Here is a 21,350-nt window from a genome sequence, read left to right as displayed (position 1 = left end):
GGGAGGATGATAGGCCGGACGATGCGTAATCCAAGGCCATCATCCGCAGAGAAAGCATAAGGCGCGAAGGAAGGAGAAGCCATCGTCCGTGGAGCTACAGTGGCGGACGATGCATCAGGCCGGCTATCATCCGCCCCATTGCGGATGCTCTTATAAAGGTTCACATTAAACTTTATAAATGATTATTAGACTATAATCAAGGAAGGTGTTAATTAATCGAAATATGTCAGTTAATAAAAAAAATTGCTCTCTCCATCCACCAATAATCATCTCACTTGTTATTTTTGTCTGTTCATCAAGATATTTCCATGGCTAGTCGAGATTTTCAATCCACTTCTTCTGTGAATGCGTTTAAAAGCTACAACCTGAATTCATAATCCTTAAATTTGCTGCCATTTTCAACAACATTTAGAACTGAAGGAGTGTCGACCTCTTCTTGATTCTCAACGTTTCTCTTCTTCCAAGGAAAACATTTTTATTCAAATGCCACGTTTTTGTTACCAATTAGCACATTTCCTTTGGAGCTGCTTCCTTTCCTTTTGGGGCATTAGGTCCAGGGTTTTTGGCCTTGAACTCTTCTTGACCTTGAACTTCTTGATATTCATTACTTCACTAGCATGAGCTAGAGAAAATGCATCTCAGGTCCATCAAGAGGACTAATGTTGAACCCTCAAGGACAATTGATTGATCTTCCATAAACCTATACGAATACACCATTTGCTTCATGAACAATCTAGTATTTGCTAGGGACTTGGTAATGTACAGGCTGTCCAGCTTAGACCAAACTCCAGCAACGGTGGTTTCCTTAATCCATACGAATTGCAAGCGTTTCGTCACATCTGTCCTCCGTATGATTTTGTTCGCATGGTTATCACCAACTCACACTTTATTTATTACATGCATAATGCTACAAAATCATAAAACAAGTGAAAAGAGTACACCATATATTTGAGCTAAGAAAACAAGAATGTGAGAATGTAAAAAAGCAAAATGCTACCTATACACAACTCTCACTTAGAGCAACCTCATGGCCAATTTTTCAAATCTATGAGCAATGAGATGGTGTTTACTGCTCTCATATACCTTAACCAGTGACTGAATTGTTCTGCGTATAACATCCTTTTTCTGGTCCACAGACGCATGCTTTGCCTCATCAACGGAACTACTTGTATCCCCAACAGATGAGCACAGGCCTTCAATCCAAATCTCAAGGAATGATGCTTTCTGTATGAAACAGATAATGAAACAGTTATACTTGGGTTGAAAATTGAAATACATTCAATCTCCAATAAAAAGAATGAGCACTTAAGTAGGCAGTTCTATGAAACATGACCATATTAGTACAGCAGAAAATGACACTCGTCTTACTTTGACAAGTAAATCTTGTATAGCCTGTTGATCACATTTTGAAGTGAGACCCAGCAGATGCAGCATAGTTGAAGTTAACTGTAAGAAACAAATAAACACCAATATAAAAATTGTAAGCACAAAAATATCTGTCTATTTTGAAAAGCATACAAGTTACTTATGGCCAACTATGGTCTGTGACTCTGTGGACAATCAAAATGTAAACAACAAATATGATCCTTTAGCAAATTTAAGTACATTCATATTAATAACTCAGAGAAAAAAGACAAGTTGATAAGAATTTGTCACGCTGACCTGCTTTTCCAGGGCAATCCGGTATTTGAAGTTAGACGGTTCAGAAATCTGATCTGATTTAAAATTCTCAAGAACATGCTGCACACTTTTTACAACATCATAATATGATTTTCCATAATCTGCAAAAACAATATAACATAAGAAAAAACTTACAAATGAAAATACAACCAGATCAAGATAAGGATCAAATATCCACCTAAAAGATAGACTGAATCTCATGATGCTAAACACCGCTCAAGACATGCTATATAAATTGCTAGAAGGAAAAAATATAAAGCAAAAAACCAAGTAAGCTTCAAATCATTTGAGGTATGGTTTAACAGGCCATGCTGAGCTGGTCTCACATTTAACCCAAAAAACATTGTAAATAAAAACTACCAGCTCATTCAATTTGTTTTATGGTAGATCCAGAAAACAAACAATTTTCGTTACAATTTTCGCTAATTAGTAATTATTACAGGAAAAAAAATGCTTCATGAAAACAAATACAATAAAAGAAAGGGTAATGGAGTTGGAAAGAGGGAAACATTATTAAAGCAGATTCATTCTATTTAATATATAACTAACTACTAATACTTCACCATTTATAGTTTCTGGTACAGCCAAGGCAGAGACAGCTTGTATCCTTATCTTAAAATTTGAAGAATCCCGAAGTAGCAACAAAAGGATACTGAATACAGACGAGGACCTGCAAAATATGCAAGTGAAGTCTTAGAATATGCAATTGTTGATTAGAATGGATGAGCCATCCAAATTAATAACTCAATTATATGCCTACGAAGTCTGCCGCAGATGCTTCTAAAGTTATTGCAAGCAACAAGGTTCACCAAAAATTAGTTATCGAAGCAAAACAGTCTGCGAAGACATGTTGCTATATTTGGGTAGTAAGACAAGGAGTTTTATTAGTATGTAATTTTCAAGACAAGACAAGATCATGACATTGGTTATGTGCCATGAAACCCAACAGACATTAGAGCATGGACATATCTGGATTATCTGCAATATTAGTATGATCATGATTATGATTTATGACAAATGGAGAAAAAGTAATAGATTAAAGAAAAGCTCATTCAATAGCCGCACTAGAGAATAGTTTTACAACAATAAGTTGCACAAGACAATGCACTGATAGAAATCAAATCAAGACGACTGCATAACTTGCAAAAGTGTACACATCAAGAAAGGAAGTTTGTGGACTAGAAAAGAATAGCATAAAGAATCTAACAAACAAGATTACAAGAGTGAAAGGTCACACACATTAGCAAGTGGTGATAAACTTTCTACACTAAGAAAGGTGGCAAACAAATCACATTCCTGTCAGCATTCATTTCTAAGTATATCCAAAGCAGCAATGAAGTCACACTACATGTCTACAACTTTGAGAATCATGATCAAGCATTTAACAAATATAGAATTCAAACAAACTTTAGTAGAGGCCCTAACTTTAATGATTTCTTCAGCAATTCATTTCAACCCCTCTAATCAATGAAATTGAATTACAGTAATATGATGCATACTCGATAAACTGAAAGAATTTGAGTTCTTCCTCGTCTACTAAACTTCCAATTTCATGCACAACATGTAACTCGAGTCTTTCCATTATTTCCAATAAAACAACTGTAGAGCAGTAAAATATAGATATAAGCGGAAAAGTAAACAAACATAGTAGAGAAGAGTAGTAGGTGTTTGGTGTATTTTATTACCCAACACAGGCCACATATATATAGTACAAGAGACTAAGCTAGGCTATGTCACATCAGTGATGTGGGACAGAATACTAATATTCTTAACACTCCCCCTCAAGTTGGAACATCTATATTGTCCAGCTTGATACAAAGTTCTCAAAAATGTTTTTCCTCAAACATCAGCAACAGCAATAGTAGTAGCCGAAACTATAGGACAGTAGTAGTTGCAATTGTTGCATAAATAGAGCTGCAAGGCAGAGTAGTAGTAGTTGTAGCAGAGCATCAGCTATAGGGCAGTAGTAGCAACTGTAGCAGAAGTACAGATGCAGAGCAGTAGTAGCAACTGTAGCAGAGTCGCATATGCATGGTAGTTAGTATCAGCTGTAGCAGATGTAGGGTAGTAGTATCAGCTGTAGCAGAGTAGCAGCATCAGAAACCCTAGTTTTGGCAGAGAAGAGCAGTTGTGCAATATAGTAGTGGTAGAAACCTAAATTTAGGCAGAGTAGAGCAGCAACACCGTAAACCCTAGTTTGGGCATAATAGCGCAGTAGAGCAGAACAAAACATAATTTCGGGTAGATTAGATTAGCGATGGAAGAGCAGAGTGGGGATAGTAGAGCGGGCAGCGGCAGAGACCCTAATTTAGTTCTTTTTTTTTTAAAACCCTAATTTTCTAGAGACGGATTCGAATCTCTGATACCATGTAGAACAGTAAAATATAGATATAAGCGGAAAAGTAAACATACATAGTAGAGAAGAGTAGTAGGTGTTTGGTGTATTTTATTACTCAACACAGGCCACATATATATAGTACCGAAGACTAAGCTAGGCTATGTCACATCACCGATAACATATCACTCACCAATCCATGTCTTGCAGCTTTAAAGACTTGTTCAGAAATAAATTGCTCAATGCATGACATACGTTCCATTGAACCTGTGAACAATGCTCAGTTTCAAAAACAATGATACAAAAATATGCTGATGATAAAAAAGAACACAACACTAATCACAAATTTCACTTAACCTTAACGTTTCCAGTTGTGACACAAGAAAGAAAAGCCTGCACCATCTGATCAAGCCAATCAAAACTCCCAGAGGAACTTTGAACTGATTGTGACTTTTCTTTTATATGATCCTTGAATCCTTGTGTGCAATGGCATTCAATTTTAGAATGCATGGAATCCAGTGGATCTCCATCAACAGGTAAATGCTTTGTAAATTGGATAGATCTTGCAAGATTTCCTAGACCCCGAACAGCATTTGCTTTTACCTGTACCACATATAAATTAAAATATGATTACAAAATAGGGCAAGAGATGCACCGGGAACAGGTGCTGGGCAAATTTATTAAAACAACATTACAAGTGCCACTAATGAGCAAATTATAACACCATAAACCTGTGGTCTATGCACATTTATTGTGAAGGTTTGACTGCTCCTGAGAATAAGAACGATGATATTTATGTAGACGAAGAATATTCAGCTTTTGGTTAAGGAGATCATGAACTCACAATAAATGGGACATGAGAAAGAAAGAGCATGTAAAGGCCATCATTAACTCACACTGGTTGGGACATGCAAAAGAAGGGAACACTAGTTGCGACTTGCTATAGAAAGAGCACACAAGTAACCAGTTAGAATCAGCTCCATCAGATGCATCCTAAGGCTTGCAAAGCAAATAGGAAAAAGAGAAACTTTTAATTTCCCTAACTTAGTTGAGGCTTCATTCAATCATTAAAGTGATTAAGATTTCAGCCTCTTAGAAAAATGTTGCACTTGGCTCTGTACCTTGTCATTGTCCCTGGCCAGTCGCAACATACTATCTACTAGCAGTGATGTGGATTCCGAATATTTTGTAGATCCTGTCAAGGTATTACATTAGATTGGAAATAATTCAACAATTTCAGTGAAACAAAGGTAGAACTCCAACAATGCCCACCAATTGAACCTCTTCCAGCATAAAGTGCATCCAAGCAATGACTAAGAGAATCACTTATGTTCGCTAGCGCCCATGAAGCTGTAATACGAACCTGGAAATTACAATTAATACATTCATTTAAGATTAGAAAAAATAAAGGAAGAAATCTCAACGAGAAAAGGAAACTCCCTAATTCAGAATTCAATTTTTAATTCATGTGAAGCGATGACAACCAAGATAGTTCAACAATATATTAGAACTAAGACATCGATTTCAAAAGTCAAGAGAAAGTGGGGTTTAAAAAAGACTGAAGTCCAAAATTGGTCTCGTATATTTACTCAAAAAAACATATTGTCTAGGACCAAAAGCTATCCCACTTGATGGTCTACATTTTTTTACAATAATGATGTGCTAAATGAAACTACAGAATTCATGAATTGATGCTTGGAGAAACTATGTCAGTGCTTAATTAGTGCTTAATTCAGTAAGGGTCACTCCGAAAACGTACAAAGCCACTATTGAAAAGCAAAATTTTCCTACAATTGTTTAAGGAAAAGAACCTGGTAAAGGTTATACTGAAAAAGTGTATGGTGACTGGTGAGCAACCTACTCATTTCTTTCATTTGGTGTATTAGTCAAGTAAACTAACCGAGAAAACATATGCAAGATATAAGAAGCATGTCAACAGAAGTGTTGGAGATTGTACATGACTACATGTTGCACATTAAGTTTATGCCAGAAGGGGAAAGGTGCAACTGTGGCCATGCCCGACACTTTGCTTTCTACTAATTTAGTTTATTATTCCCTCTGTCTGCGAACAAATTTCCCATTTCAACCATTTTGGTACATCTGTGATTTGAAGTCCAATTTAATTTTTTGCATTTGGGGTAAATGGACCCTACATCCAACTAAATCATTACATTCACTGATTCACATTCTATTATAAAACCAACATACAAAAATGAGGCCTACATTCCACTCACTTTTTCCCCATTTTCTTCACGAAGTCAAACAAGTACTTGAAACCCGTGGTGAGTCAAAACGGTACTATAAATGACGAACGGTGGGAGCATTTATTATCATTTTAATCAAATTATATTTTAGTTAAATGCTATGAATTTCTTTTTCCAGCTTCATTAGATATGATAAGGTTAGGAGTATCTTAGTAGGACTCATGACGAGAAGGATTCGTCTAGGATTTATCTTTGAGGAGAAGTCCGCAACTAACGCTTGGACATAAAAGAATTTTGTCTTCTGATTGTTAGCGGCTATGGGAAACGAAGAAATGGGGGCTGAGTTAATTGATCAGTTTTTTGGTTTCGTAGAAAAACCACAATGTAGAATGAAACTGTTACTGCATGAGAAGGGCTTGGCTGTGGGCTATGAGCGGCACATACAGAGGGTCATTCCATCAGAAAGAAGGTTACAAAAGCCCATCTGGAAACTGCGCCAGGAACAAGCATTGGGCATCCGCCAATGGAGATGGGACATCCTGCATGTGCAAAACTATCTAACAAAAACTATAAAAGCGAACAAAATCTCATGGTTCTTTTCTCCTTTTTTTTAGGTTGGTGACTGGACCCCGTTCACCATAAAAAAAGGTGATAAAAAGATTTAGCTACAAGCCATTTAGTGTAATGTCAAAGTTTGAAGTATATCATGTACTCCCTCCGTCCCATAAAGATGGTATATAGAAATTTTAGTATATCATGTTTTGTTAAAGAGTTTAAGCATCACTTCCATGTTCTCTGCACTTAGAACTTAACCCTCAGAACAAATAGTATCTCCGTTTACTATGTGAAAACTGAAAACTGACAACTGATCATGACTCTGGAGTTGAACTAATTATGTATGTACGTGTTGCATATATGTGTTTGTGCATGTGTTTGTGAGAGAGAGAGAGAGAGAGAGAGGATAAGTCAAAAGATAACCTAGGCAAGAAAAGGAACTAGGATCAGAGCCATTAGAACTTACAGAGACCAGTGAATGACGAGTGTTGCGCTCAGCAGCTAAAATGAACTTTTCCAGGACTTCCACTCTGCAAAAGAATGAACTTGAGTATTTCTCAGGTTACCAGCACAGGAAACTATGAGACTTACCAGCTTTTGTTTACCTATGATATATTTGTGGGAAACATCCAATAACACCAATGGCTCGGCAAGCAGCCGACCGAACTGAAGGAACCTCGTCATTTAGTGCAGCATTAATCTGCAAAGAATAAATCCAAGATTGTAAATGAGTTTAATCAGCACTGTCCCAACTTGCTATTAAGGTGCATAAGTCAGTTGATGGCTGAAATTTTGTGGATTTACTGCCATCAGACAAACATGTTTGTGTAGTTTAATGGTTAGTCACAAGTACAATTCTGCCTCAGCATTAGAATTTAAAAATATAGTAATATTTAGGAGGCAAAAGATAAAAAGTACTCCCTCCGTCCACGAAAAACATGCCTAATAGTGGTACTTATGTAAATATATATGAATGAATTGAGATTGATAATGAAGGAGATTTTTGTTGGGTAGTGTCCTAAAATAGATCAGGCATATTTTTTGTGGACAGGAGAAAATGGAACGGTAGGCATTTTTTCGTAGATGAAGGGAGTAAGATTTAAGCAAATGGAACAAATTTTGGCAGATATGTCAAAGAGTCCAGGAGTTCTTGAGAGCAAGAAGAACAGGTAGCTACAAGTTTACAACAGACTTACTGAAGATACAATTATGTATTCTTGTTTGTCCTCTGGAAGGGAATTGAAAACAGGAGAAGTCATTCCAGCAAAACAGGTCACTGATGCAGCTCTTACCTATCAAAGAAAAGGAAAAATGAGATCCACTTGCACAACTTAAGGAGTTTGTGATACATATAATGAGTTGCATACATCATGATATGCAACTCATGATGTATACATCATGATGAGTTGCATAATGAGTTGTATACATCATGATGTATGCAACTCAACACCAAACACTTATGCATTCAGTAAATCAAGCAGCTAACAAGACTACAAGAGTACATTTACCTCATCCTGTATGAATGGAAAACAAAGAAGAATCTATCAGAAAAGGTAAAAAAGTTTGACATGTCCAACTGTTTTTTTTTCTTAATATGGTCATTACTAAAATTACTTGTAGATATTTATTGCATTTTATATTTATTTGTTATTTTGAAGCAATGTCACATTTTGCAATATAACGACCCAAAAATATATCATCCATCCACAGAAAATTGCAAAAAGTACTCCCTCCGTCCCGGCTAAGATGACACATTCCTTGGCCGGCACGGGATTTTAGGAGTTATTGGTTAATGTGTTTAATTGGAGAGAGAAAAGAAAGGTGTAAGTATTAAAATAGAGAGAGAAAGAAAGATGACTATTTTAATTGGAGTGAGAAAAAGTGATTGAGTGTATTAATTGGAGAGAGAGTTTTCAGAAAAGGAAATGTGTCATCTTAGTTGGGACAAACTAAAAAGGAAAACGTGTCATCTTAAGTGGGACGGAGGGAGTAATTTATTTTTTATACTGTTTAGTTTAATTTAACATTATGCATTCTACTACTTAAAAATAAATCTCTAGGAGCTCATTTGCTTAAGAGGTCTTTATACCATTATTTACTTTAGTTTTAATGAAAAACATGGCCCCAGATAAAAACTTGAGGAAAATGAATCTTCTTTCAACTAACCATCGCGGAAGAATGATTAATAACGAGAGGCACATGCTTGATTGTTGCCTCCAACCACCTCTCACTTGCTAAGACATATGTTTTAGAATCATCAATAGTTGAAACAGGGATCTCTAAACTGTATGATGGAGCTGATGAGATTGCCTTTGTTTTCACGTAGTCAGACATAAATGGACTATCAAGTGATTTATCAGTTGAAAGATCTTCAGTTCCTTTAAAGCCAGAAATAGCCCGAAGACTTTCATCCAAAACCTGCACGAAGGTTAACAAGTTCATGAGTCAAGACTCTAGAAAATCACTTTTCATCAGAGATACAAAAACACTAGCAAATACTGTACCAAATGCAGCGTGAAAAATATAAAAAAGACAGGACAAAGGCCTAGCTCCCACACCAAGCTCTAGTTAAAAAATTTAAACTAATACCTCATCAACTAATAAATTAGCACGGAACACTCTGCATGTGAGAAATTGATTGAATAATGACAACAAAAGCACATAATACGTGATTTGGCTCAGTTGAGACGTTTAAATGGAAATACAGAACATAGGAGATGAAGCAATTTTGTATAAAGAAAAAAGGAAAAGATTGCAAAAAATGTCATTCAATTAACTAGAGTGTTCAACATTGGTATGTCACCGCACCAATCTTAATTAAATAGCGAATTATTATATAGTACTTCATCTATGCGAAACTTGTTGTGCTTTGTTCTCTTTGAGGATTTTCTAAATGGCAGTTGCATTTCCCTAATGGAGAAACAAGTATCTTCCCTTGCTGATGTACAGGGTATCTTTAAGATATGAACCTGAAAATTCTTATTAACTGCAAAGGTAAAGTGTACCCAAGAGATGAGGAATACCGAGCGAGGAAACTAAAATTGACTGATACAGTGAGAGGAAGATCAGATACCGAGCGAAGAACTAAAAGCATTTGAGACATTGAGGAGGTTGTTGGATCATTTAAATGTGCTGAGATAATAGAAGATGCTAAGAGAAAATATAGCATCAATGTTGAAAGGAAACAAATCCACCTTGACAGACGCAGTAATGACTCTCTCCTTCAATGGTGCAGCGATCTGCTCAACATTACCTCTCCATAGTCTTGAAGTCTCATCAGGAAAGGAATCCAATACTCCATAAATGATTGAGGAAATTTGTTCCCAACATAAGGTCATTACATTGGGATAATTATGAGACAAAGATTTAAGAGCCTGAGAGCAAACAATTAAAAAATTATAATTGTCTGACAAAATCTGAACCAAAGAAACACTGGATACTTCACACTAAAATTATTCAGCTCTACATTTCAAAAGTCAGAGTAAGTGGGTGCGTACATATGCAGTTATTGTAGTTAAGCACAGAATTCAAAAATGTAGAAGCAACCGTAGACATAGAGGATGGTGGAGGACGGCCCGTGATAGAACAAGAAAAAAACTAGAGAGCTAAAGGTGTACGGCATGTGTGCCCATAAAAAATGGAAAGTGGGCTACTAAAGACTAAGTAGTGGTATAGAGCAAGCATGGTTGCAGTTTAATCAGGCAATGGCAAGAAGTCCATTAGATATCTTGGGATCCATAGAAAGTAAAGGAGAGGCATAGACAAAGAAAAGTAATAGCCACAATCATTCATGTCTATGGTCGTTCACAATGATTAGTTCAAATAACTAAGTTTCATGTCCACAAATTGTCACCAGTATGCATTAGTGCATTTTCCGGAAAATTGAGAGTTGGGCATGATAGAACACAATACTACATGCCATGTCCACCTCCTAAATATAGAACTAGATGTTAGTTTATTCAGCAGAGAAAAATGTCACCTGAAGTGCTTCTAAGCTTATTGATGGGGTTGATAATTGTTCAGAATATCGAAACAAGGTACACAGAACTCCAGAACTCTGGCCTTCAAAACATCCTGGTCAAATATTATCAAGCAAATAAATCAATTAACCCGGAAGTAACATTAGAATTCCTTACTCAAAAAAGTACAGATGATAAAAGAAGATCTAAACAAGGTGAAGGTGTATATAAAGTACATATGATAATTTTACGATTTTGGTTCAAAACGATGTTTGATAGCTTCAAGTCCTAATCATTATGAATTGGTCAATTTTTGGTCCAAAAAATGACGGTGCCGTTAAATTTAATAGTTAAACCATTTTGATCCAATTTTACAATTTTGATCCAGAGCATTGTGTTCGGCAGCTTCCGGTCCTAAACATTATGAATTGGACAATTTTTTTTCCAAAAATTGACGGGGCCACTGAATTTTGACAGTGGGGTTTCTTCGCGATATGAGCCGCAATGATTCAAACCCAGATTTCAACGGATATCGACGGCGAGGGGTGCTGAAACCTTTAAGTTATAAAGCTCTTAATCCAATCTTCAAATTCCTCCACTGCCCGACCATGAAATCACACCTGGCGAATTTTGGAGGCGAAGGTAGCATTTGGATTCGCGCATGCATTGGCACTTCTCCTCAAAATTTATGACACTATTAAACAATATCAATTTAACACTTAAAAATTATTTTAAAAAATCAAAAAAAAAAATTATTGATGTTTAACTAAATACTACTCCATTCGTCCCATGTTACTTAAGTCCCACTCCACTTTGAATTGTCCCACACTATTCAAGTCATTTCCCTTTTATGACAAAAAACAATACATTTAATATCTCTTACTTTATTCTTTGTCCTGCTTTACTCTATTTCTAATTATCTATTTCATTATCTCTCCTATTTTATTCTCTCTTCATTTATCTACTTTATTCTCTCTCATCTTCCTCACACTTTCTCACTGAACACCATTTTCCTGATTCTCGTGCTCAAAAGAAATACCTCAAGTAAGGCACGACAGGGGGAGTATTAGTTTACACATTACTCTCCCCATTCCAAGTTACTTGATTCGTATTCTATTTTGGATCGTCCCAAGTTACTTGAGTCATTTCTTTCTTTAGCTAAAAACAAAACATCAAATCTCCCATACTTTATTCTTTCTTTTACTTACTCTCTTTTTTTTCTCTTACTTTATTCTCTCCTCTACTTTATTTAACTTAATCCCGTGTCGAAAAGAAACACCTCAAGTAACGTGGGACGGAGGGAGTATTAATTGATTTTTTATTTTTTATTTTACAAAAAAATCGATAGATTTGGCCACCGGCTCCATCTTGGTCGCCTTAACGTGGTTGTCAATTGACAACATCCATTCCCTGAGGCAACATAGCCAATTTTGAGGAGAAACATCGATGCATGCTCGAATTTAGGCGTTGGCTTCGCCTTCAAAATTTGTCACCAATTTGACAACATACAATTTCATGGTCATGCGCAACAGAGGGCTTTTGAAGATTCGGTAATGGGCTTAAAAATCCCTAAGGTTTCGCAATCCAAAGAGATTAGCAAGAAAAGACAAGTACTCGATTCCAAGCATCCAAGAGATGTTGGACGAGCTTCACAGTGCAAAGTGGTTCACCAAGCTTGATTAATGTTTGGTTATCATCATATATGAGTTGCACCTATTGCACCTGAGGACATCACTTAGCATTTGAAACTCATTTCGTCCATTTCAAGTTTTATTTATGTTATATGGCTTAAATACTGCATTGGAAATATTTCGGTCTGCCATGAATGACATTTATGTCCACGCCTACATATTGTGCTCAAGGTTATTTTATACTCCCTCCGTCCCTGAAATTTTTGTCACATTTTTCCATTTTCGTCCGTCCCACAAAATTTGTCACATTTCACTTTTTACCATTTTTGGTAGTGGACCCTACATTCCACTAACTTATTCTCACTCACATTTTTTTATAAAACTAATACTTTAAAAGCAGGACCCACGTCCTACCAACTTTTTCAACTCACTTTCCATTACATTTTTTAAAACCCGTGCCCGGTCAAACTATGACAAAATTTGGGGGACGGAGGAAGTAGTATTCTGGTCTATAGTTGTGATTGGTGGGCCATGTGTGCCACTTGCGTGCTATTATGACTATGTTACACAGTTCTGGATCATATTGTATCAACTGGCAGTGTACACAAAGGTTTCAACTATCTCAAGTTAGCTGTTTCATACAATGGTCAAAGTAGTATGTGGGTCTAAAAGGTTATCACCACTGCTTTATTAAGAGGTACAGCCTGCTAGGGCATGCTCTCACATAGCTCTAGTGAGATGTTATTACTAAGTTTTATAGTCATAGGTGGGCCTCAATTCTTACTCATCCCTTTATAATTTCTACATTGTGTTTTTAATAAAATTTCTTTGTAATGAAAAGATAAGTCTACAAAGAAAGTTAACCTCATCAGAATTCAACTATAAAATCACATTTGGTTCCAATAGTATTTTGAGTATTCTAATTCTACCCAAACTTTTCAGCCCTTTCATCTTTAACTAAGTTTGGGGAGGGGGAACTAGGAATCGAACTTTATATAGTGAGGATTGCCACTAAACTACAAGGCTCGTGGAACTACATACTCAACCATATTGTACCAGAAAAGATCCATCAAACATGATGGTGTTACGTGTACTATTAGTGGCTGTTCAGTTTGTTAGACAAAATAATCATGAGATGTAGTCTAGGATTGAGTTTCAAGATTATTTTAGTTGGAGGGGTGGTTATGACTAATTATCACAAGATTTTTGTGAGATTCAATCTCATGAACCAAACATTCAAACACAATACATATTTAATGTCGAGATATAATCTTGCAAATCGAACAGCCCCTTAGTAGTCTACTACCAGTCAAATCTATTTGTAACTAGAAGTAAATATTATTCCTTTTCTTGTTGGCATTTCCATCATAGATAGACAACCCTGAGACTATATGTATGCAGTTCTGTAATAATGATAAATTTATCATTGCTATCTCTCCTTAACTTATTTTTCTTGAGGAGGCGGTCCTAATTTGAGAATAGCGAAACAGCTACAAGCCCATTCATATCAAGGACAAAACAAGAAACCTACAAAGGAACAAGGAAATGCAACATGGTAGGTGTTGAATTATGGTGACATGCAACAAACCTGCTGAAATTTCTCCTAGCAGCATATTGTTTACATGCATTGAGGGAGACACAGAAAGAGCCCTGGTTAAGCAAATAATTGCCGCAGCCTGCCAAATTGGAACCAAGTAAAGATTTCAATTCCAGGCAACAGTGAATATAGAACAGGAAAACTGTAAATCAATTGGAGAAATTCTCCAGCATAAATTTATACTCCATATAGAATCTTTGAGAAATTGACTGAAATTTGCACACATGATAAATAAACAAACTGCACAACCCAAAAGAAGCCAGAAAATCAAAATGGAGCGTGATACTTACAAGTAAGCTATTCCGATCATTATGATATGGAAACCCCTGTTCAACTGTTGACTGGAGTGAAGAGATAACCCTTGAGAGCAGCTCAGGAGGCATTCTTGAATATCTACAGATTGAAGAACAGTTAGACCAATTTGAACATTTAATTGATGCATTTGTGAATCACCACTAAATGCTAATGCAAGTGATTCTAATAAGAGGTTCTACTTCTGTCAACTCTCCATTAAGTGACTTAGGACCCCCATGTCTTCTTTCCAGAAAAGCAAGAAAACAGAATAAGGTAACAAATGTTCTACTGAAATTGTGGTTCAATAAGGATAAAAACTAAACACAAGTCAAGCACGATGAACTTAGGCCTTCATAATATATTGTATACAAGACTAAGGAGTTTATTTACCAAACACCCAAGAAGGTATGAACATAGAACAAGTTGTGATATAGAACATAAAAATAAAGCCTTCACTAATTGTAGAGGCTTCCTAAGAACTGGTAAACTCATTGTTTCTTCACATATTCAACCTAATATGGTTAATCTATAAAAGGGACAAAAACAATAGAAGCAGGTGGGAAAAAATTTAAATAATTTTCAGTTCTGAAGCTAAAACTTACGGTGTGGATGCTATCAAAAGCATTAGGATTTTAAATGACAATGCAAGCAATCTATCGCTGGTTTCGTGTTTGATTACATGCAATGTACCTGCTCAATATAGAGAATAATCCGTCAATCATACTGTGGCTCTTAGAGCATCATAGTTCTAGAAAGGCTTAGTAGGCAGAAATAGAAGATATACTCAATATGTTGAAAATTATTTGCAAATTGGACAATTTGTGCATTTGATCAGAACCAAATCATTAATCATGCCTTAATATGTAACCTAACCTTATACCAACCATAATTCACAAAACTTGACTAAACTTCACTTTTACGGAGCAAAGACATCTGATGTGTCATCACATCACTGAATTCTACTGTTGGAGTTGGCAAAATCGCAACTACTTGCTAAAATCATACATAAAGTGACAAGACAAAAGTACCAATTTTTAAGAGATTAGAATGAGTATGCAAACAAGCAAACGAACTTTTAGATCCAAATACCTGAATGAAGTTGCATCAAGATATGCCCAAGAGAGCTTGAAAGTGTGGTAAATGACCCATGTCTTGAGTGCTCCTTAAGTTCTGCTACCTGTAGGGAAACAGAAGCAGGCCCATCCAACATTGCCATAATAGTAGAAGCAGCTGCAATCCGGACCTAAGAAAAATTTACAGCCTTAGTAGTTGGTACAGAAACTCAAATAAGGAAAGATGAACACAATTTACCGTATATGACCAGAGTGCTTGGATGAATAAAATACAGAGATTTTTGCATAGATAAATACAAAAGATATATAAAAATAAAAAGAGTAGAGGAATGGTTCGTTTGATTGACAACAGCAGTCAATATAATGAAACCTTTAACGAAGGGTCGGAAAGAAAGCAGCTCATCAACGTAGTGTCATATTTCCTACATAAAGATAAAGAGTAAATAAATTATAAGAACAAAACAAGAAGTAGGACAAGAAATCTTTTCTTTAGTGAACCCAAACCCATGAATGATTCATATACCATAGCATATCATAAACAAGAGACGGAGGAGAGCATCTTAACCTGTATTGTAGCACATCATTGGATGGCAAAAGCATTGTCCACTGGGCTGTAAACAATTTCGGATCAGCTCGGCTGAGATCCTTCGAGCAAAATTCAAGGGTTAGAGGAAAGAAATAGATAACATAGATTACCAATTTAAACAAATAAGTTTTGCTGATACAAATTCTTGACTTGGAATTGTTAAAACTCTTAAAATCTTGTCCCACATCGACTTGGTGATGATCCTAGCTCCTCTATATAAAATGTGGATAACCCTCCCTCTTATAAGGCCTTTTAAGGGGTGAGTGGCCCATTTCTAATATGGTTTCAGAGCGGGCCCAAGTCGATGATAGATTTTATCTCTTTATCTCTTCTCTTGCCTATCCACGTGATGGAAGTCCGATGTGTCATTCCGGCCCACACGTGAGGGGGCGTGTTAAAACTCTTAAAACCTTGTCCCACATCGATCGACTTAGTGATGATCCTAGCTCCTCTATATAAAATGTGGATAATCCTCTCTATTATAAGGCATTTTAAGGAGTGAGTGACCCATTTCTAATAGGAATTAATGAAGGTTAATTTTGAGAAGAGTCATCTACAAAATAAAGAGTAGTATTTTTTATTTGTCTACAAAATATGGAACTATTAGAATTTAAGTAGTAGTATAGTCACATATTTACAGATCTAAGGGTCTCAACTGAAGTTCTCTACTTTGTTCCTCAATTCGCCCATCTGCAATTTTAGCCATGATGGTGTTCGAACTTCGGAGTGCTTTATCCTAAGTCCACCGTACTAATCCTAGTTTGCATCAAGTCATATTCAGAGTGGATCGGTTATTTGAAATAATGGCTTGAGAAGACAACAATGCAGCAGCTGCAACTAAAGGTGTTACTAGGAAAGATTTTAAAAATATACAACAAATATACATATTGAGATTAAGATTGCAGTCAAATGGTTTATTTGGCACTCATCGTATTGGTGAAAGACAAAGAGCTGAGCAAGTATACGATCCTCAATTGGAGGTTTCAAGAAACCATGCTTGTAACAAGCATATTCAAGAAACAGATGAATTTCCATTGACTATGAAAGGGGTATGGTTCTTTTCCCTCAAGCTATGTTCAGTTGCACATGGTATCAACAATGAATGTACTTTTTCAACAACATCAACTACACGATCCTCAACCAAGCTAGGTTCAATTAATTATTTATTAGTTCATAAAAGATGGGGTTACATCATCTGCAAGCCCCTCCTCTGGCGATGGCAATTCTAACATATTTGGAGCTTTGGTATTCTAATTCAAATTCTAGATAGCAGAATCGGTCTCTGATGTGTTTTGTTGTGAAATAATAAGGTTGCATGGTATTCCAACTTATATATTTTTAATAAAGAGAGCATGTGTTTCTCAAGCTTTCTCTGGAAAAACTGTTCAGGCTGGAACCAAGTCGAAAATGAGCTTGGCTAACAATCTATGATCAAACGCTAGAACTTTCTAATTTGGTAGTTTGACTGATCATGTTGACACTTAAGGTAGAAAGAAGATGGTGTTTCTAAACAATACTAGAAAAGGAATGATCTACATGGCCATAAAATTTATCATGCACAACTAAAGAAGCATGGGACAAAAACAATGAAGAGAAGATGAACTAACCTGAACACAAATAATTGCAGCTAATCTTGCCTTGGCTAAATAAGCTTTGCTGTTATCGATCACTGATCCATCATTATCACTGCAATCTGAATCAGACGAAATAAATTCATGTCTAGAAGAAGCTAGGTTCTCCTCATGTCTACTCTGTTGATTTCCAGCAACCTTTTTTCGTAAGTGTGGAGGCCTATAAGGGCTGCTTGGCCTACTTTTAGGTTGATTTGATACTTCAAAAGGGATGTTTTGGCTAGTTGACCCAACCCCCTTCATGTGATTAGTTTGTTGATTCATAACGGATGGCTTGTTTACAAGGCCACAGCGGAAAAAGATTCTCAATGATGCCACAAAGCCAGCCACCTAAAACATTCAACACAAGGATTATTGCAAAGCATCTTTTCCAAACATGCAACCAATCTATGCCGTAGTCTCTTACATGTTCTGCTAGATATCCTCTAGGCTCTGCAAGAACTAAGTGCAGACACTGGAGAAGCTCAACATAAAACCTGATCAATATGTTAACACCATTTGATTTCTCAAGAACAAATTCTTCAAACAAAAAATCTGATTAGAAAGGAAGAGAAAATTACTTGGCAACAGTATTATCCTCCATCAAAAGACTCTTAGAAGCCAAGATGTCCATAACCTTTCTCAGGACCTACAAAATCGCTAAACAATTAAATAAATCCTGTGTTGCTATATTTAGCCGGTGTTTTCAAGTGTACTACAATGGATACATACCACAACTGTTGACTTCCAGATTTCAACTGGCAAAGAAGCACCTACTCTGGAGTATACTTCACCAACCATGGCAAATGCAACTGTTAGGACTTCGCACGCACCTCTAGATACTGAATAGTTGTCATTAAAATATGTAGAATGCTTTGAGTCTCCTTGAAAATACTCAACCACTTCAAGAACAAAATTCAGCAGTTGCCCATTTTCAGAGGGTGAAGCAGATGTCTGATATAAACTGAAAAGTAACCTGAAAATTGAATAATTAACAGTTTGTTAGCTATAGGTGATGTATCTACTAGTTTATCTGCAAAAAGTGCAGTCGATGCAAGCCCAAGTCAGAAAATTGTGTGAACTAAAGGAAGAAGAGAAAGTGAAGTTTTAAAGATCAAAAGAAAGTTAATGTAATAAACTTAAGCAGCTTTAAGCTAATGCTAAGACAAAGCACTAGCAGCAAGCATTCCCAGAATTGAAACATCGTGCCAAGAAAACAAGCATCCTTTAGTGTGGTTATGCTAAGTACATCATCTAAGCATGTGGAAGAAACATTTCAGGGGATATGTGATAGGAATGAAAAACTACACCAGTATTGGCCATGGTTTGTCTACTTGTGTCAAAAGATGAATCAATGAAAGGGTTGGCAATTGAAGGGGTGCGGATTCGAAGCAGCCTAAATTGAGCAAGGACACATACCTATTTAGAAATATATGCCTAGTAATAAGGATGGTATGCAGGAAATAAATCTGTAATCAGCTTAGCTGAGGGACAATATCATTAATCATGTTGGGGGATAACATTGTCCCATGTTGTGTTCTCCGTTTTATTCATGTTCTACAGTTCTAGGAGCAACTCTTCCTCTCGTGTACCCTGAGACTACAACATTATGGAAAGAAGAAGGGGAGGGAAGACGTAGAGAGATGAAGAAAAATTACCACACCTTAAACTTTCTAAGAAATCCTTGGTGGGTTTGATTAGAGCAGCATTTCTGACAATAGCCATCTCTGTTTCAACATTGCCAAGGAAAACCTGCACTACCCTCTTGAACGAGTCACACACAAGAGCCCACATTGTTGAATTCATTTCGAGAGAAGAGGAATGACATATTCCATGGATCTGCAACAAATGAAAAAATATTCAGCTGCAAATGTCATAAACTTGTTTGAAAAATCATGATGGCCAATTAATTTTTGTAATACAAGCTCATAACTTGTCCTATTTTCTTTTATTGGGATAAGAACATAAAATTGTTTCTTAACTTCAAAAATTAGTTATAAGTTCATATGATAATCATTGACAAAACAGTGCCGTTTTAGCTAAACTTATCACACCAATGCTACTTGGCCAAATGAAGTGGATGTTGAGGGTCAATTTTCTAGCTTCAGCCTCGAGACGAAGTTGTTCTGAACGGAGAGGAATCGATAGGAAATCATTAAATGAGAATTTACCAACAATGGGTGAACATGAGGGAGCAGACTCCGATGGAGGCTGAACAGGATACGGTAGCTTATTAGTAATATCCTGTTCCTTATTAGTATGTTTACTAGTAGTTGGTTCCAAGTGTTAATTTTGACATGACTTTCGGTTGGCTGCGTCCAACTTCACATTTTCAAAATAATATTTTTATTATAGACGCCATTCATGCATCTTCAGATTCTAACTCATTAAACTAGAAGAAGACATTTCTTAATCTACAAGGTGAGCGTAGAGAAATACTTGTGGTGCCTAGTTCAATTATGCACAATAGCCACTGAATATTTTACAGGCCTACATATGCAAGGTGGTCGAGAATACCTTAGGTAATAAAGTAGAGTAATTCAGGTGACTGATCTAAATGAACTTATTGGCAAACACAAGGTTTACATTTGTTTCTCATTATGATACTTATCCTCCACGAGATCATACATGTTGCTTTCGCTGCTAAATAGATCTGAGAGGTGCTAATGTGTTACAACTCTTGTATTATATTGATTTAAATTGAACAACTTGTGTAAAGTGAGTTGAAATCCCTAATTTGGTAAGAAAGGGGAAAGTGGAAACGAGAAGCTGAGACTCAATAAAAGTTGTTCTTCATCACTCTACTCCTCATAACAACATCAAAAGTAGAGCATGATATGAAAATCCAATCCACAACTACAATGAAAGATGTACCAGTGCAGATAATTTAACGAAGGTCTGAGTAGCATCTTCAATTCCTTGCTGATAATAAGAGAGATGGTCGCGAACCAACTCCAGCAATAGCATAAAGTCGGATGTGAGCTGCGAGTGCAAGTACAAATTATGAATCGGCAGGAAAAATGTTGGATGAAATCGGATTTTGTGAGATCGGAAGTTGCGGGGTGTACCTCGTGCGGGGGCAACTGCGGCGCAGCAGCAACGAGAGAGTGGGATTGGGATAGAATTAATTTGTCAAGGAGGCGGACGACGGTGGCGCGAGGAGGCGAGGCCGAGTTTTCGTCCCTGAGAGTCAGAAACGCCGTTCTCCATGACTTCACCGCCGACGACGACATCAAAGCGCTGTTTCCCTCGTTTAGCATTAGCTTACATATTCATTTTATAAAATTTAATATTAAATTTTATAAAATACTTCAAATAAAAAATGATTAAATTAAAAGAAAATTTATTTTGCTCATTTTACCTATTAGTATAAATAATAAAATCTGCATACTAATTAGCTTTCCACAAATCGTCACAAAGTTTTAGATTATAGTATATGAATATAACTCATATATTGAAGATAGGGAAAACAAAAAAAGGACAGAAAAAAGCTGAATTTGTACAAAGTTAGAGCAACTTGTTGATGATAAGGACAAGAAGTTCATTATAAGTTGTCTGTAGCAAAAAAAAAAAAACCTAAAGGCATGAAAGCTCCCCTCTCAATAGCATCGTAGTTAGCATCTCTAAAAGTAGCATCCTTCAAATATTTGTCAGACCAACTACACTCTCTTGACATTATGTAGCTCTGCCACCAGCATGTTTCCATACCCGAGCAGCTCCTCCAGTGGCATCTTCAGTTGCTCGAACGCCGGTGGCCAGTCTCGAAAGTTCACCAGCTGCTGGCGCATTTGAAGAAGCAGCCGGCCCACTTGAAGTTCCAGCCAGC

General features: G+C 36.5%; 1 protein-coding gene across 6 annotated transcripts; it reads right to left on the bottom strand.

Moving 5' to 3' along the window:
• Positions 1-918: 918 nt before the first annotated feature.
• On the bottom strand, positions 919-20,986 carry LOC121782370 (HEAT repeat-containing protein 6-like). Of its 6 annotated transcripts, XM_042180169.1 has the most exons (30): positions 20,886-20,986; positions 20,593-20,764; positions 20,399-20,506; positions 19,188-19,363; positions 18,257-18,500; positions 18,106-18,173; positions 17,952-18,021; positions 17,522-17,875; positions 15,894-15,973; positions 15,699-15,750; positions 15,345-15,498; positions 14,858-14,945; positions 14,252-14,354; positions 13,953-14,040; positions 10,754-10,848; positions 9,969-10,148; positions 8,941-9,192; positions 7,971-8,066; positions 7,380-7,474; positions 7,241-7,304; positions 5,288-5,378; positions 5,137-5,210; positions 4,912-4,955; positions 4,717-4,786; positions 4,373-4,618; positions 4,209-4,282; positions 2,244-2,350; positions 1,663-1,781; positions 1,369-1,446; positions 919-1,224 (listed from the first exon to the last, which is right to left on the bottom strand). In XM_042180169.1, the coding sequence occupies exons 2-30, from the start codon at positions 20,755-20,757 to the stop codon at positions 1,015-1,017; spliced, it is 3,645 nt and encodes a 1,214-aa protein (XP_042036103.1). In that variant the 5' UTR covers positions 20,758-20,764; positions 20,886-20,986; the 3' UTR covers positions 919-1,014. The 6 variants fall into 6 exon arrangements, with proteins under 6 accessions (XP_042036103.1, XP_042036102.1, XP_042036104.1 ...); XM_042180168.1 differs by lacking the exon at positions 20,886-20,986 and having other exon boundaries at positions 20,593-20,787; XM_042180170.1 differs by lacking the exon at positions 20,886-20,986 and having other exon boundaries at positions 4,747-4,786; positions 20,593-20,787.
• Positions 20,987-21,350: the final 364 nt, after the last annotated feature.

The sequence above is a fragment of the Salvia splendens genome, chromosome 20, assembly GCF_004379255.2.
Source record: "Salvia splendens isolate huo1 chromosome 20, SspV2, whole genome shotgun sequence".
NCBI classification, from domain to species: domain Eukaryota; kingdom Viridiplantae; phylum Streptophyta; class Magnoliopsida; order Lamiales; family Lamiaceae; genus Salvia; species Salvia splendens.
This window is presented reverse-complemented; position numbering and strand designations above follow the sequence as displayed.

Excerpts from the sequence above, each read along its gene's own strand:
- LOC121782370 (XM_042180168.1), bottom strand. The coding sequence starts at position 20,784 with ATGCTAAACGAGGGAAACAGCGCTTTGATGTCGTCGTCGGCGGTGAAG. Across the intron at positions 15,974-17,521 it reads CTGCAATTATTTGTGTTCAG|GATCTCAGCCGAGCTGATCC; the intron begins GTTAGTTCATCT and ends TTTTGCTCGAAG. Across the intron at positions 1,782-2,243 it reads TGTACCAGAAACTATAAATG|ATTATGGAAAATCATATTAT; the intron begins GTGAAGTATTAG and ends TTGTTTTTGCAG.